The sequence below is a fragment of the Podarcis muralis genome, chromosome 3 (assembly GCF_964188315.1).
Source record: "Podarcis muralis chromosome 3, rPodMur119.hap1.1, whole genome shotgun sequence".
In the NCBI taxonomy this organism is placed as follows: domain Eukaryota; kingdom Metazoa; phylum Chordata; class Lepidosauria; order Squamata; family Lacertidae; genus Podarcis; species Podarcis muralis.
Genome location: NC_135657.1, coordinates 52,976,718 through 52,993,758, shown reverse-complemented (window position 1 = coordinate 52,993,758; position 17,041 = coordinate 52,976,718). Strand labels below are relative to the sequence as shown.

Below are 17,041 nucleotides of genomic sequence, written 5' to 3'. Positions count from 1 at the left end.
GCAGGACCCAACACCCAGATCTTTGCTGTTTACCTGGACCATTCTGGGATGGGGTGGTGTGTCCTCCAAGCCCAGACATTGCTGCTGCCCCAGCCTGGTCTAGGTAAGCAGCAACAGGGAGTGCAGATCCATCAAACCACACATGCCACTACCAGTGTCCTGTCTCTCCTCTGCTCCCAGCATAGAAACCAGGGAGGTTGCTGGAGGTAGGAAGCTTCGACACCTTGCAAAGATGTGCATTAGTAATAAGAGAAGTTCAGGGGGCTGCTGAAGGCGATCTGGAGTTCTTTTCCCCTCCTCTGCCAGCTTCCGGCAGGCTACTAAAAGATTTTGCAGGCTAGTAACTTTCATGGGATATTTTCAAGGCTGATTAAAAACATATATACCCCACTTTTCACCACACAGTTCGAAGCATTTTGAAAAATGCTAGATATCCAAAACATATTTTTGCATAAAAATGGGGAACCTTTTTGAGCTTGAGGGACACCTTCCCTCATGGGAAACCTTCCAAGAGCCACATGCCAGGGTGAGCAGGGCTGGAGGCGAAAGTGGGCAGAGGAACAAACGTAGTTTACCTTTGTAGACTAGGCTAGTTTCTACATACCCTCTTTCTCCTCTGCCCTAACAAGAAAGTGGCAGTCTCAGAGCTCAAGGACACAATCCAGCTATGCAAAAATACTCAGGGTTTGAAGCAGGCCACTGAGGGGGTGTGGCCTGGAGAGAATAGGTGTTCTGAGGGCCACATAGATAGGTCTGGAGGGCCACATCGAGCCTCTGATGTTCCCCACACTGTCTTTTAAGGGACTTTAATGGGAAGTGTGAACTAAGATATGTTTACATGTGATTATCTGCTACTATTAAGGCTTAAAATTATTATTGGAATGATAATTTACCCCAGAGTTTTGTGCCTGATAACTCAGAGGTGCCAAATAACTCTTCCAAGCAGAACTGAACGTATAATGAAAACCACATGGCATGCTTCACAGCACCAACTATGGCGAAGGATAGCCAGTTTCACTGAGATTTGTTCATGGGGAGACACTATGCTGATGAATAGCAAGGGAATGTTGAGTGCTCTGATTCACATTCATTGTGTAGTTTTCTTTCCACGAACAGTTCATTGTTTTGTCCACACTGAGAATATTCTGGCTGAAATGCTGGAAAGAATGGCACATGTGAAAAAACTTTTTGGGCACAAAAGAAGTCCCATTAAACTCAAGTCAGTTGTACTGAAGCCCATCTCAGCCAAACTCAATGAGACTACTCCTGCGTGTTATTCACGAATTTATGTGTGTTTACAGGATTATGGTGTGCTTCTTTTGGAGTCAAAAGAATCGATTAAAGAAAAGACCAAATGTTGCTTTGTCTTTTCTCCTTTTAAAAATGTGGTTCCCATCCCATGGAACAGTTGCCAACAGCATAAGGGAGACAGAGCACAGGGAGAATGCCGTGAAAGCAAGGAAACAACAACTTTCACTTTGTAACCTTCCCTTGTCCCGTTCGTGGGTAGAGTAGCAGTTATTATAGAAGCAACATAGATTTTACTGTTTGATCTATTTACAGCTTGTAGCTGAGAATTCTTTTATGTGTTCAGTCTGTGCTGATATTTTTACAGTCTGATCCAACACATATGAAGTCCAAGTATTTAGTGCCTATCACCCGACCAAGTGATTTACTGCAGGCATGGGGGCCCTGGGGCAGGCACAGGACTCTACCCCCCACATGGACACTGCCCTATTTATTTCAGTCAATGGGGCAGCTCCCTACATAACCCTTTCGTATTCACAAAACTACAATTTACATCTGAAATGATCCGGTTGGCGCTCTGCTGCCTATGTTTACATACCAGAGCTCATGGGACTTTGAATCAGGACAACTGATGTCAGCTTGAGTCTTTACAAATTCTCACAAGCTTATAGAGGTGGTGAACATTAACCCTTTTCAGGCATCCCCCCCCCATTGTATGATTACATGAGGAGGCGGGGACACTTGGTAGCTCCACTCCCTCTGTTGCGTTCTTGTTGCCCAGTCTCTGCACCTCTTTCTGTAAGGGCAGCTTCTGCAGTGGAGAGAGCATGCTTTGCTTGTATGAGATTTCTTTGCGTTATATTTATCCATTTATTTCACCACCCTTTATCCAAATACCACAGGGTGGTTCACAACATAAATGAGAACACAAAATACAAAATGGAATGAAAATGAAAACAAACCAGTAGCCCCTCCTCCCAGAAATGCATTTAAAAGGTCACTGGACCCAGCATGCTCCCCACAAGGTCCCCTTATAGCACATGAGAGGCACATGAACTGGGCAGCAAAGACATAAGAGAAGTGAGGAGGTCACAGAGCAGGCGAGGGTCAATCCTTGAATAGGGCCTTTGAATGCACACTGAAGTAGTTTTCTGATCCATGGTGCCCTGATTGTGGTTACTGTCTTACCAGCAGTGGCAGATGTCGTGGTGAGGCTGTGTCGCTCACTTGACCTCTGTTAGCATGCTAGGACAGGAAGGGATGTGGTGGCAAGGCTGGCCAGGTACCAATGGCACCGTGGAGCCAGTCAGGCACTCCTGCTGGTAAGCTTCCACCATGCCACTACTGCGCCCCTTCCAATCCCAGTGTGCTGCAGCAACTCAGCCAGGTGGCGGTCAAGTGAGCAGTGCATTCCCACCATGCCAGCCACCACAGCTCGTTGCACCTCAAATCACTTTGAGACCTTTTGCAGTGGTATAGACTATAGACAGCCACGGGAAAGGAACCAGGGACCCACTCCCTCATTTGGAAGCATCATCATAATACAAGGGTCATGTGAGTTTGCCTTTTTAAATCCAAGTGCTTCTGTATAACTAGATAGTGGATTGGGCTGTCAATAAGTGGCGGCATTTACTTATTGCCACCACATAGTTTGAAATGGCTCACAACAGTTGCTGTTCAGAAAAGACCTGCTTGGCTTTCTTGCTTTTGTGCAATCTGTTTTGATTTAATGTTAGCTTTAGGGGAGGGGGAACAAAACAGAATTTCAGTTCAGGAAAAAAAAACCCCTCAAAAGTGCTTATGTTTCTAGTCTCATTTTAAAATATCGAGTTAACACCGAATAACAATGCACACCGAAGTCAATAACCCTTTTATGATTTGTTGGCTTTCGCTCTCTTCATTTTCTTTTTCTTTTTAAAAGAAATACAGAACCACAAAAATAAAGTAGTGCTTAAATATTTGTTTTGACAAGAAACCATCTTTAAAATGCCCATTGCTGCAACTATCCTAACAGTATCATTTTACAGCTGTCCTGGATTTCAAACACATTAAACTGTATTAAGATTATAAAGTTAATATACTTTAAAAAGTTAAAAGCATTGGGTGGTAATGTTGGACACACCATTCTTTTAAGTACCAAGGAAACAAAACACATCTCAATTTCACTAACACAATGACATGATGCTATATTACAATATATTATTACTTCATTCTAAGATATTGACAACTGCCCTGAAGGCTTGGTGGAGAATATCAGGTTTATGCCATTTGTGACTTGGACTCCAGTCCTAAGCATATTTAATTGTAAGTCAGCTCCATTAGATAAAATCAATACACTTCCAAGAAAATGTCTTTAGGAATGGATTCATATGTTGGTTATGAAGACTTTTTATGGCCTCTGAAAATAGAACATCAATTAAGATATGATGGTTAACATAAAAAAGCTAAGAAACTTGATAACTGAACTTTTAAGTCTGTTACTATAACTCTTTTCTTAGGTGGTGAACCAATCTGGATCCCATTCAGTTTTAAATATGACCCCACATATTCCGAATGCAGTGGCAAGCAATATGTGAAACGGACATGGTACAGAAAATTTGTAGGTGTTGTTCTTTGCAATTCATTGAGATACAAGATTTACCTCAGCGATGACCTAAGAGGTATGTATCTGGGTCAACAGAATTATGGCTGAGCCAAAATTCCATATTTAGTGCGAACATTGCTGCTGGTAAACCCCAATCCCTCCAACATAACAAGAATTTATCCTTTCCTAGAAATTGGTAGGGAAGTGCTGCCCCACTTTTGCAGGGGAGGGTGATTTTTAGGTTATTGGAGGAATTGAGTGTGGTAAAAAGAAGCCGTGCTTTTTCAAATGGGGTCTTGCATATAATCACATGAAGTGTGGCTGGCCATTCTTTCTCTGTTTTTGCTTACATTGGGGTAACTGTGGCTGATGATCTTACTTAAAAGTGAAATAGTGTCTAGGCTTGTGGATGTTGTGACTTCTGTCCCCAGCCTGATTTAGAGCCTTCCATTTGCATCCTATGGAGCCTTAGATGTAACCTAAAAGATATAAAGTACTGCCCAAGTTGGTTGATTGGGTGTTTCTTCCCCAAAATCTCTGCCCTCAGGTTTACAATCCAAAAGACATGACACAAAAGGAAAAGGGAGGAAGTGGTGGGGAAACAAGCTCAGGCACCAGTTTGCAAAGTTTAGACATATGTAGCATGAGAGAAAATACTAAAAATGCATATTTTGAGAGGGAAATGCACTTAAAATGCATATTTGAATGTGCTTCTTGGGCAGATTTAAAATATTTATAGCAGAAATAAAAAGACTTATTAGGGAACACATGCAAAAATGACTGGGGCCAGAAATTCATAGATTCATCCAATCCTAGTTGAATTGCTAAAGCTCAGTTCAATTTTCTAAGCCAACTTCAGTATTGCTCCCCCGCTCTGAAGTGTGTGCTTCCCTTTTCTGATAAGAATATGCTGCTACTTCACAATAATGTGCATTCTTAATTGTTGGTGTCCATCTGTCTTGGGAGACAATGGAGGAGTGCTCCTTTGGGGTTGAAGTCAAGCTGTTGGACAATTGCAGCGCCTGCTGTGGCTGTAGAGACTGGTATGGGAGAGACATGTTTTGTTGTAGCTGGGACAGATGAAGACGCCCAGTTGTGCTGCTGCAGATGCACCATGGCGTTTCTTCTTTCTGCGCTACTCCCAGCGGACATTCCTTCTCTGGTCACTGCATTCTTAATTACACTTTTTAAATCACTCCTTCTTTAGTTCATTCTACCACTGTGCTGGTAGCTGCTTTAAGAGGCAAAGCTTTCCCATTGCATTAAGTGCAATTAGTTGATGTGCATTCTTAATTGTACATCAACTAATTGCACTTAATGCAATGAGAAGGGAGTCTTTGCCTCTGAAAGCAGCTACCAGCACAGTGGCAAAATGAACTCAAAAAAGGAGAAGACACGAGATCTTCAAGTGGGATTCTCAGCCAATAGCAGACATAAAAATCTGTTTTACTGACTTCAGGAATGTTGGCGAGGACCACTGGCTTCCTTTCATACTGTGCCAGTGGATTCTTTTACCATAACGCTCCTATTATTTCAGCTATATTCAAAAATAGCAAATAAGCCCACTTTCGAGACCTGTACCCTTCATTTCTAGATTAGCATTACTTCTGTCTGAGCCCTTCCTTGCCCTCTCATTAGACCGAAAATTCAACCATAATCTGTTGCTTAGGCAAACTATTTAAACCAGAGACATTCTAAAACCCTTAAATGTCTGGATGGGGGTGCCTGGATGAGGATGTATGGACTTTTGGACTGACATTTTAAAGCACTTCCTCACCTTTAATTTTTGAGTGCAGATAGAATTTTTGTCTTTGCTAAATTTAAACAGAGCTGGCCCCTAACTTGAAAGTCTGATGCCTCTGCCAGTCTCAATAGAGTCTGCTGATATTTCATCTTTACAACCCATAGATACTCAGGTTTGAGTAACCTGGTTAAGTGTATGGCTCCAATCTAAAAGAGCTCAACAGGGAACAACCCCCATCCATTTTCAAATGTTTTCAGATGCCTCTTCTTGCACATTACCCCCTGCCCTTGCTGTGTTGCAGCAGTTGCAAGTTCTAACTCTATGTGCAACTTTTTCAGATACGTTTTACAGCATCGGGGATAGCTGGGGAAGAGGTGAAGATCATTGCCAGTTTGTGGACTCACACTTGGATGGAAGAACAGGGCCGCAGTCATATGTAGAAGCCCTGCCTCCAATTCAAGGTAAAAAAGAAAGCAAAATTGGTAGTATGGAGTACCAGAAATCTACATTACACAGCAGTGGTGGAATGGACTGTAGGCAGCTTGCAGATTGCAGGTGCTCAGCATTTATGATTCTCAACAAACTCACATATTGCAGTTGCAAGCAAAGCAATCATCACACAAATGCATTGAATTGATTCTGCGCTATAAATTGTCTGCTCACCTTTGATGGGTTTTGAGGCACAGGTTGTGAGAATGGTGGTGTTTTTATAACCCTTTTGTTTTGAGGGCAGAAAATGCAGAAGTCACAGGATCATGCTGTGCTTTGCAATCTAAGCAAGGGCCGCTAATCCAGATGTGCCTGATCGCTGGCTCTAAAAAGCAGAAATATGAGACACAAGGAAAGTATGGAACTGGCACAGTGATCAGATAGAACACCACATGTGTGGAAAACAATGTTGGGAAGTCTGCTAATGCTTTAAGCAGCCACTTTTTCCTCTACAAACAGCTTTTTTGATGTTGCTTTTACCCTGATACCTTTGACTTCTGTTTTGATTGTGAGTGCTGATATTCCAGCCTCCCTCATTTTCCTTACTCCTCTATGGGAAACTAAAGTCCTTTCCTAGGTAAGCATATTTTGGGGACTTAATTATCCAAATTACCAAATTATTCTGGGGCATCTGCTGTAGGGAAATCTCATTTTCCCAGCACTCAAATTGCATGGACAAAAAGTTATTTTTTCTCCAGCTAGCACACTCATAGCTACGCAGAATGCAGTTAGCATCATCAAAAGTAACTGAACTTCTTCATGCCTGTCAAATTCAGTAAGCTACATGGCTGGATCTTCCCGTGCCACTCTTGTTTTTGCTTTGTGAAGTATGAAGTACCAGTTTCTGTGCCACGACACTGGGAGATGCAGGAAACCTGAAATATGGAACAATATGTGCAGAACAAAGCTGGGTATTGGGTGTGAAGGAATTGTAGGTCTAGAAACAGTACTTAATACCCAAGAGGAAGGGGACTCTTTCTGTTGGTCATCTAAGGTGCTTCTTGGAACAGTTACGTATCCTTTTCTATGCAACTGTTCCAAGAATGGCCAACAGAAAGTTGTGTGCCATATGCAATAACACAATGGCAATCCAGTGAGGAAGGATGTGGCATTTGAGGTGATTTCCCAGACAGCAGGATTAGACCACACTTTACCATAACATTCCTATGTCATGAAATTCTACTCAATATTGATCCAGAGCAGAACTCCAACGTATAGTTAGCAGAGCAAAAACGGAAGCACATTGCAGGACCCCCAAAGTAGACCAGAGGCAATTATATTTCATCCAGCAGAGCTTTACTCCTACTGAAGGCAAATGAGCATAATGGTCACAAATCCAATACATTCAGGATTAGCACTGTCGATAAGAAATCCAATTGCAGCAGACTCAACTTAATCTTACAATAACTTATGATAAGTCTAAACCTTAACACTATATACAGAATACCACACCAGAAGGAAAGAGAGATAGAAAGTGAGAGTGAAACCCAGGATCACTATTATAGTCAGCATGACCTTGACTGAAACAGAACCAGTTTAAACTAGCTGTACTCAGCTTCTCTAAAGGAATAACCCAAACACCATGAACCATCTGCTTGTTTCTTTCAGACAGTGATGCTTCCAGAACCCTCTTGAATTAATTAGAATAGGAAAGCTCTCTACACATCAGATCAATACTTTCTGCACTAAGAAATGCAAACTGACATCCTATGATGATGATGCTAAGATACTAAATGCCGTTATTTTGACTCCTACAGGTTATTATCGCCAGTATCGGCAAGAGCCTGTATCGTTTGGACGCATTGGATACATGACGCCTTACTACTACGTGGGCTGGTATGAGTGTGGTGTGCCTATTCCAGGGAAATGGTAACTGTGCCGAGGTCTTCCTGCAACGATTCAGCGCAGTCCAGCCAGCAGTGCCTTTTGAATGACTGTCATCGGAGGACTCTGAGCAGTTGGTTTGGCAAAGAAAGGAAAAAACTGAAACACGGAAAGGATGGAACTAGTGAAGAGTCGACGATGGACACGGATGAAACTCCATGTTGTGTAGACTTTTGTAAACCTAAGTCTATGGTGCTGCTTGATTACTCTGCTTTAGAGCGCAGACAGGAGTCCTGCCTTCCATCTCCTTGCCTCTAAAAGGCATGGAGATGTATCTACAATGGGTGCTACCTGTGCTCACTGAAACCTCATATATTCGGCTAGCCACGAAAAATCGGAATGGTGATGTATCTTGCAAGGAATGACTTAAGCATGCTTTGCTTGCATTACGGAATGCTAACCACTTTCCACTGCTATTAACGGGATTCTCTGCTGCCTTCCACTGGCAGAGTCTTATGCTTCAGAATGTTGCTATGCAGCCATGCCGTGTTACTTAAATGCCCATGAGAACCGATCAATGTTACTCAAGACTTCTCCTGTGGGTTTGCACATTGCTGCACGATATACCAGGTCACTATGTAAATTCAACTTATAAAAAGCAGCCAACAACCACCAGTACTGTATGCTTGCAGAAGTATTTCTTAGAACTGAGGTTTTCTTGTTGATTTAGATGACTATGTGTATGGGATGGTTTTATGTAAAAGGTGCTATTAATTAACAAGTCTTCTAAAAAAAAAATCTGTGAAAAATATACTATGCACAATACATTAACCATGTAAAGAACCAGGCTTCTCTTCTTGTGAGTATTGTTGAACTGTAATGATGTTGATGTTTGTATAAAATAGAAGAATTCAGCACCGGACTCCGAGCAAGTGATGTTTCAATGGGGGTGAATTATTTGGTACATTTATCAATCTGACTAATATCCCAATATGGATGCAGCCCAGCAATATAACAGTGTGCGAATTAAAGCCATGCCCAATGGTCTTTAGAGCTTAAGAGGTAGTGTCACAAATGAGTTAAGCTGAAATACAAAGAAAAGCTGGTCTTACTGGAACCAAATGTGATTTCAGGTGCAATTCCACATTTGCTCAGTTGTATCCAGTGGAAAGCTGCCATTGACAAATGCCTCAGAGTGGGGCAATGTTCATTAGGATTGCAGGGGGGTGTAGAATGGTTCTGTTCACTTTGCCTGAACACTGCGGCCCCAATCATGCTGTTCTCCCCACCCCTAGTGGTTTTTTTTTTTCATTTTTAGAAGTGCATATTAAATACAATTGGTTGGATAGTGTTCTCGAAGCTACAAACATGAGCCTGACCAAACTGCGGGAGGCGGTGGAAGACAGGAGTGCCTGGCGTGCTCTGGTCCATGGGGGTCACGAAGAGTCGGACACGACTAAACGACTAAACAACAACAATTAAATACAATACATTGTTTAACATAGGGCCCTTCCAGGCTTGGGAGTGGATATAGGCATTATTGCCTTCTGGAGCAGTGTTCTTGCACTGTAACACAGCAAACGTGGGATTTTAAAAAAACCAAAAACCAAACTGGAACATTTGTGGAATAAAAAGTTACAGGATTTCAGCAGGATTGCGCACTGGTTGGGAAAGAAGCAGGATGTCCACCCTGAAACTGTTGCAGGCACAGACAAGCGTTGTAAGCAGGATTGCAAATAACCGCCCCAATACCAACTTGAGCACAAATCTTTCACAATAAAAAGGATGCCTGGAGGGGTCTGTAATGACCAGTGTAGCCCTCAGTGTAGATGATCATGCTGCATGTTTCCTTAAATCCAAGAACGTGGTTTTAGCTAGGTTGAAACGTTTTATTCAGCACAGCTCCAGATGACTCCAACATATAATTGCTCTCCTAAAGCACGTAATAGTATTTGTTAATTGCATTTATTTTGGTTATATCTCTCTGGATAATGTCTATAGAGCATGAGTTCATGCAACCCATACATCAGAAACGCTTGGTCATAAAACTAGTATTTAAATGTTTTATGTGGAACAGGAAAGTGGGTTGGTTATATTTTATTTGAGTACTCAAAAAGAAGGTGCACTGATTTTCTGAAACAAAAGGAGATAAAGCATTCCCTAAGGAAATATATACCCATCTCTGCAATGTTGTTATAGTGAAAGCAGCATATACCTCTGCCCTCTATGGACTATGAAATGAAAAGACAGCCCACTCAGTGAGTGGAAAGTTAAATAAGGAACAGGGCTTCATGTTATTTTTATTCATCCCAATATAACCTGCTCTATACAGTAAAAAGGGACACAGGTGGCGCTGTGGGTTAAACCACAGAGCCTAGGACTTGCTGATCAGAAGATCGGCGGTTCGAATCCCTGTGACGGGGTGAGCTCCCGTTGCTTGGTCCCAGCTCCTGCCAACCTAGCAATTCGAAAGCACGTCAAAGTGCAAGTAGATAAATAGGTACCGCTCCGGCGGGAAGGTAAACGGCGTTTCCGTGTGCTGCTCTGGTTTGCCAGAAGTGGCTTAGTCATGCTGGCCACATGACCCGGAAGCTGTCTGCGGACAAACGCCGGCTCCCTCAGCCCATAGAGCGAGATGAGCGCCGCAACCCCAGAGTCGGTCACGACTGGACCTAATGGTCAGGGGTCCCTTTACCTTTACTTTATACAGTAAAATCTATGCATTAAAAACAAACAAACAAATGGACAACGTATGTTCCCAATACTTTCTTTTCCAAAATAAACTTTATAAGTGTTGACTTCCCACCACACCAAACAATACAAACATGTCCTTAAGCTTGTACATACCATCTTCTCCTTCAGGGCTGTGCCTATTGCCTGCAATAGTGTTCCTCGACCTTGGGTCCCCAGATCTTTCACCATCTCCAGCAGGGGCAGGCTTTGATAATAAGGCACCCTGAGCAATGACAACATCTGGCATCCTTCCCTAGATGATTCCTCTTGGTACAGTTGCTTTTCTAATGGAGCTTCTCAGTAGGTACCTGGGGGAGGAGCCTTTTGCAGGCGTTTATAGAGCATTCATCCTGATTTGTTTGCAGGGAGATTAGGTGAGAAGAGGGGAAAGTGCTGTTGCGCTTAGGTCCTGCTGGCTGGCTTCCCACAGGCATATACAGGATGCAGGACTAGATGGGCCATTGGCCAAATCCATGAGAGCTCCTCTTATGTTCTTACAGTTAATGAGCATTCATTCTGATTTGTTGGTGGGATGGTTAGATGATGGATCAAAACAAGCATCATCCCACACTTTCCTCTCTCTCTCTCTCTCTCTCTCTCTCTCTCTCTCTCTCTCTCTCTCTGTGTGTGTGTGTGTGTGTGTGTGTTCGTGTTCTCCCTTTCCATATTGCAAGACCTCCCTATGAGCTATGTATGCACAACCTGAACTTGCTGGTATTTGATTGAATCTCACTGGAAAATAGCAACAATCTGGAAGCACCCAAACAGTTTTAGTAGCTGAAGCCAATGCTACAGGCTCTTTCAGGTCTGGCATCTTCAAGCAACTGCCAAAGACCTACTGATACCCCAGGCCCCCTTTCCCAACAGTTTGATGAGCACTGGGTGGCTGTCATTGTGTTGTCCAAAATAACCCACAGAAACCTTATGATCTGTGTGGTAGGACTTACAAATATTCCGTCCCCCACCCTGCATTTCCACCTCTTCTGCTTTCCTTCTCTACTGTTTTAAAGAGTTGGACTCTTTCATTTTAGTTTCCTTGAAATGCAGCTTTATCCAAACTGTGACTGAAATGTGAAACTAATTTCTCCAAATATTCGTAATAAACTAAAAGGCAAAGTTAATAGACCTCTCCCATAAACATTTTTCCACTTTGAATTGCTCTAATATGTAATCTGAGATTGTTTTACAAGCTCATGAAGGAATGTTTTTTGATTGTATGTTCTTATTTGTATCCAAGAATCTTTCAGAGTTGGATAGTCAAGCTCTTCGTGTGGGAGTGTTCATTATAATATATCGTCCCCTTTAGGCCAAATTTCATTAGCTGTTGCGCCAGGAAATGCATGTTCAGGATCCGACATGATCACTGTGCTAGCATAATGTCCACCACCTGTGGCCTAGCTCAGATGTAAATAACTCAGAACAGCTTTCTGCCATTTATAGAATCATTACAATTATTTACACCCCACCTTTCAGAATACAACTTCTTCAAAGATGGATTGCAAGTAGCACTAAATTACATATTTTAAATATATTGAAAAGCCACCAGGATCTTTCCCACAGAGCACTTGATGGTACATTGTCCTGGCTAGGGCAGGGATGGAGTTCAAGTGGCAGAAACCTTGAGGTGGTCTTCTCTATCTCTTTTTCTTGGAATCCTTGTAATAGCTTGATATGAATGTTTACCCCAACAAGACTGCAGCTGTGTAAGGGGTGGGGAGTGGGTCCATGCATGTTGACCTCACTTCCATTATTGCATCCTTTTCAGCCTGCCCACTCCCCAGTCCACATGTTGGCATGGGGAGGTCTGAAGAAGGAAGCCTATGTTAGTAGTGGGGCATGTATTAGAGCACACTAAATTTCCTGATACCAGCATCACTGCTACTTACCTGGATGTGGGAGGGGCAGTAGGAGGTCCACCATCAAATCTGGTGCTCCCACCAGTGCGCCCACATTGCTCCAACCTCACTGCTGTTCTGCCCCAGGTAAGCAGCAGTGATACAAGTGTTGGAAGGATGTCTCTGCCCCACCACTGGCTGGTAGGCTTCCTACATGATTTAGGACCTGGGGGGCATCCTACCCAGTTAGTGCCACCACCCAAAATGCCCTGCTGTTGGTAGGCTTCTACTGAACTTCAAACAGTGAGGACACCTGAAGCAAGACCTGTGAAATTGAATGGAAGGCAATCGTTGATGTACCCAGGTCCCAACTCATCTATGGCTTCATAGGGGCGGACAAACGCCTTTAACTGTACCTAGAAGTGAATAGGCAACCAGTGCAGGTTAGATAGCAGTGGAATCATATGCTCCAACTGTCTAGTCCTAGACAGCAACATGGCATCAATATTTTGCACCAGTTAAATTTTTCATTTTGGTTCTGCCCTCAAGGAACATGTTACAATAATCAATACAGTTTGAGCCATGCTGCATGTCGAGGTGCATGTACTTCATCAGCAGTATTGGATGTATTTCCTAGAGCTGAAAGACTAAACATGTTTCCCAAAAAACCCACAGGTCCAACTGAATAATGACAAGAGGGGAAGCTACACTGCTTCACCGGTAGGAAAATAACATGACTGCAAACAATAGCTGTTGGCATTTAAGAAATTCATCTGGAAACATTGGAAAACTCATTTTAAGAGGTTTTTTTATTTTTTAAAAACAAGCTGGAAATATTTTACTGGATGTACCTGACTCAGCTATCTCAAGAGGTTAGTCTATAAGTTTGATGTGGTAACTGTCAGCTGAGTATAGTGGTTGAAGCTCATCAAATGAGCATCCAAAAGGTGATGTTCTTCTTCAAGTGTTTTGAGTTCCCTCCAAAACAGTTTTCCAGAGGCACCTCCCTATTCTTCTAGAATCCATGTCCCAGGGATGTGGTCCAGATTTTTAAGAAAAAGGGACATTTTTGAAGAGTGTTCTCATTATCCTGTGTCTGAATCAAAGCTTTCTTTCCACCATTTATATCCAAATTTGTAGAGTGCCTCCAGCAGAAGCCTTGGCAGTTAAATCTTTTCATAGTACACAATTATTTCTTAGAGTAGCTCCTAAATTATGTTTTCATCAGGGTCTTGCTCTTATAATAGAACATAGAAAGCTGCTTAATAATGAGTCAAACCAATAGTGGATCTAGCTCAGTATTGTCTAGAGCAGTGTTTCCCAACCTTTTTTGGGCAAAGGCACACTTGTTTCATGAAAAAAATCTCGAGGCACACCACCATTACAGCCCCGTGACGTCAGCGCGCAGCGTCACGCCGGGAGGGACATGAATTGCTAGCAAATTACATAATCACCTCCTTGAGGGCTGGCTCATCTTCTCCGAAGGCAGAACCCCATTAATTAACAGCACAGACTCACACCATAGCCAAGACGAGGGGGGAAAACCTCAGTCATGCACAGTCATGCACATGTGGGGGCTAAATGAGGACGAAGACCGGGCAGAGAGCAGGGTTCAAATCACCCCACCTGGCCAGGACAATCCCTGGGTGCTCCCTTGGGCCACTCGCCTGACCCACCTCGCAGGGCTGTTGTTGCAAGGATAACACGGGGAGAACCACGCGTGCCCCCGGGAGCTCCTTGGAGGAGAAAGCGGGCGATGAATGCAATGCACGAAATATATGAGAGGCGACTAGGTTTTGCAGGTGAGGGGCCCCCGCCAGCCTCCGCTTCCAACACCCGGCGCAACGACGCCGAAGTTTCCCCCCGGGCTCGGCTCGGGGAGCAGCGCTGCTCCCCCCCGGCTCCCCTTCGCCCTCCCGGCTCTCTCTGCCGCCCACTGGGGACCCCCCTCACCTGCCAAGTCTGGAGCGCCGGGGGAAGTTGCATGCATGCATGCAGGGCGCCGCGTTGCCATTGCATTGCACTGCACTCCATGCAACGCCTGCACGCATGCATTGCCTTGCACGCCCAAGGGGTCTCCCCGCGGTCCGATGCGTCCCCTCCGGCGCGGATGCAGCATTGCAAAAATAAAAAACCCCCGACGCAGCCCTACCTGGGGGGCAGCCTCCGCCTCCGCCGCTCCGCCTCCGCGGGGATCCCCGGGCTCCATCCTGCCGCCCGATCTCCGGGGGGCGCAGGCAGGCTGCGCGGGGTCTGCGCGGAAGAGCCCCTGCCCGCCCGGCCGCCGCCGCTGTGCTCATTCCATGGCCGGCCCGCCAGGCCACGCTGGGAAACGTAGTTCGCGCACCCCGCGCGGGCGCGGAGCCCAAGGGTGAGGGGACTACGGATCCCGGCAGCCCCCGCGCCGGGGACGGAGGGGGAGAGGCCGGGTGCAGGGATGGAGGGACGGGTGGGCGAGCGAGTGAGTGAGTGGCAGCCGCCAAGCCTTGGCCGAGAGCCAGGAAGGGCCTCCCCGGAGGAGGAGGAGGAGGAGGGAGGCGCAGAGCGGGAGGGAGGGAGGGAACCCCAGGGGTCATCTAGTGACGGCGCCCCAATCAAAAATTTGACTTTAAAAAAAAAAATCTTTCAATTTTTTAATTTTTCCCGCGGCACACCAGGCAACATCTCGCGGCACACTAGTGTGCCACAGAACAGTGGTTGGGAAACACTGGTCTAGAGAGCAGTGGTGGATAATCTGTTACTCTCCACACATTGTTGAACTCCAGTTCTCATCAGTCCCAGGTATCATGGCCAACAGGGGTGATGGGAGTTGTAGTCCAACAACTTCCAGAAGGCCGCAGGTTGTCCACCCTGAATTAGGATCTCTCTGGGGTTTCAGACAGGAGTTTCTCTCAACCCCACATGGAAATGCCAGGAATGAAATTCTTGACAGAAACAATGGCCTGTTCCTTCCAGTTCTCCTTCCCTTTGCTTCCTTTATCTACCCATATGAACTAACAGTTTCAGTCAGCATTCACTGATAAGGCATTTTCCAGAAGACAATTTTCTCAGAAAAGCTGTTCAAGAATTTAATCTCCCCACCTTTCTAAATATTCAGCATAACGTTTCCTCAATTTCACTGCCCATCAGCAAATCATTGAAGATTCCATGCACACACACAGTAGGAGTATGTATAAGCCCCAAACTCATTTCCACATTGTGCCACATGTACAATCTACTTTCAGATTGTAACCATGAATTTAAGAGAAGAAGAAAAAATGTGGTGATTGACAAGTTGAACACAACAGATGACAAATACAGTATAGAATTATCCCATTTATCATTACAGTACATTAAAATGTATGTATAATGCTTGGCTGTGGTATTTTTCTTTATGCAGAGTTTCACAAGGAATCTGATACATAGCGTTGATTGTGAAAGTCTCTGCATTTATTAAATGGAAGACTTGGGCCTACATGAACTGCTTTTTTTTTTTTTTTTAAGTGTGCCTGTACTTACCATTAAATTGTTACAGAAAGTGCCACACTTTTAACATTTGAAGAAGAAAAAAGGTACTGGTTCTGCATACCCCAGAAAAAAACACTGCCTACATGGTCATTGAAATATACATACATGTAATGTCTCCACACATTATTCAGAAGACATAAATTCAGTTCCTTCTGTGGCTATACTTCCTTTCACAACCGCCTCGAGCTATATTTCCTGACCTGTGAGCTGCTGCTCCCATAATGCACCACTGCTGTTTTCTTCCCCTCCTTGGGGAAGTTGTGGAAGGCATTCCACATATTCAAAAGAAAGCACACAGATTTATATCAAGCAAACTGCATTTGCATAAACATTGCAGATTTTATTTTGGGAATAGAAGTAGTACACAGTAATCTGAACTTTCTTGGAGCAGAATTGGGACTTCTTTTTGGCAGGGCACGTGTAGCCCTAATAATGTCTTCTAAACAAATAACACATGTTACAATGATGCAAGGATTTTCCCCATAAATCTGCAATTCCTACCTCCTCTATTCGTTCATTCTAATCTGATGGCAAAGCTTATAAGGATGCATTTAGTGATCTAAATACAGGAATCACTGCAGACTGGCAGTTCCTTCAAAGGCATTATGCAGAAACCACTGGGTTTTCCCCCAGTGCCCTTGAAATGTATCTTGGCACATCAGTACTGCAGCATTAGATAGTCTTCTGTGAGATTCCTGCATTTCAGGGGGTTGGACTAGATGAACCTCTACAATTATGATTCTATGATTTTATAACTAAAGCTGTGCACACTCACCAATCAAGGGCACACTCCAACTTGAAGTAATTTGAGAGTGAAGCACTGGAGACATGGAGAGGGGGAATACAATATTGAGTATGATCCATTAGATCTCTCTTCAACATGAACTCTGTTACATGACCAGTACTGCTCCAACATAGCCTACGCAGACCTGCCTGTTTACATTCTCCATTCTCATATTGTAAGAAAAGGGAACAAGCCAAGCTATTATCAAACTGCTATCTTACCCTGTGCAGACAACATTTTAAAAATATGGTTTGTGGGGTAGGGCTTTCTAAAAGGGAAATTAGAACTGCCCT

The 17,041-nt window shown here is 44.0% G+C and overlaps 1 protein-coding gene across 2 annotated transcripts in view; it reads left to right on the top strand.

The window, feature by feature from the left end:
* FNDC1 (fibronectin type III domain containing 1) overlaps nucleotides 1-8,811 on the top strand; it is an 88,450-nt gene extending 79,639 nt beyond the window's left edge. For both annotated transcript variants that reach the window (XM_077925858.1, XM_028723815.2), the window contains exons 17-19: nucleotides 3,747-3,908; nucleotides 5,915-6,037; nucleotides 7,823-8,811. In XM_077925858.1, coding sequence (XP_077781984.1) covers nucleotides 3,747-3,908; nucleotides 5,915-6,037; nucleotides 7,823-7,938 — 401 coding nt within the window. In that variant the 3' untranslated portion in view covers nucleotides 7,939-8,811. The remainder of the gene's footprint in view (nucleotides 1-3,746; nucleotides 3,909-5,914; nucleotides 6,038-7,822) is intronic.
* The last annotated feature ends 8,230 nt before the right edge of the window (nucleotides 8,812-17,041 follow it).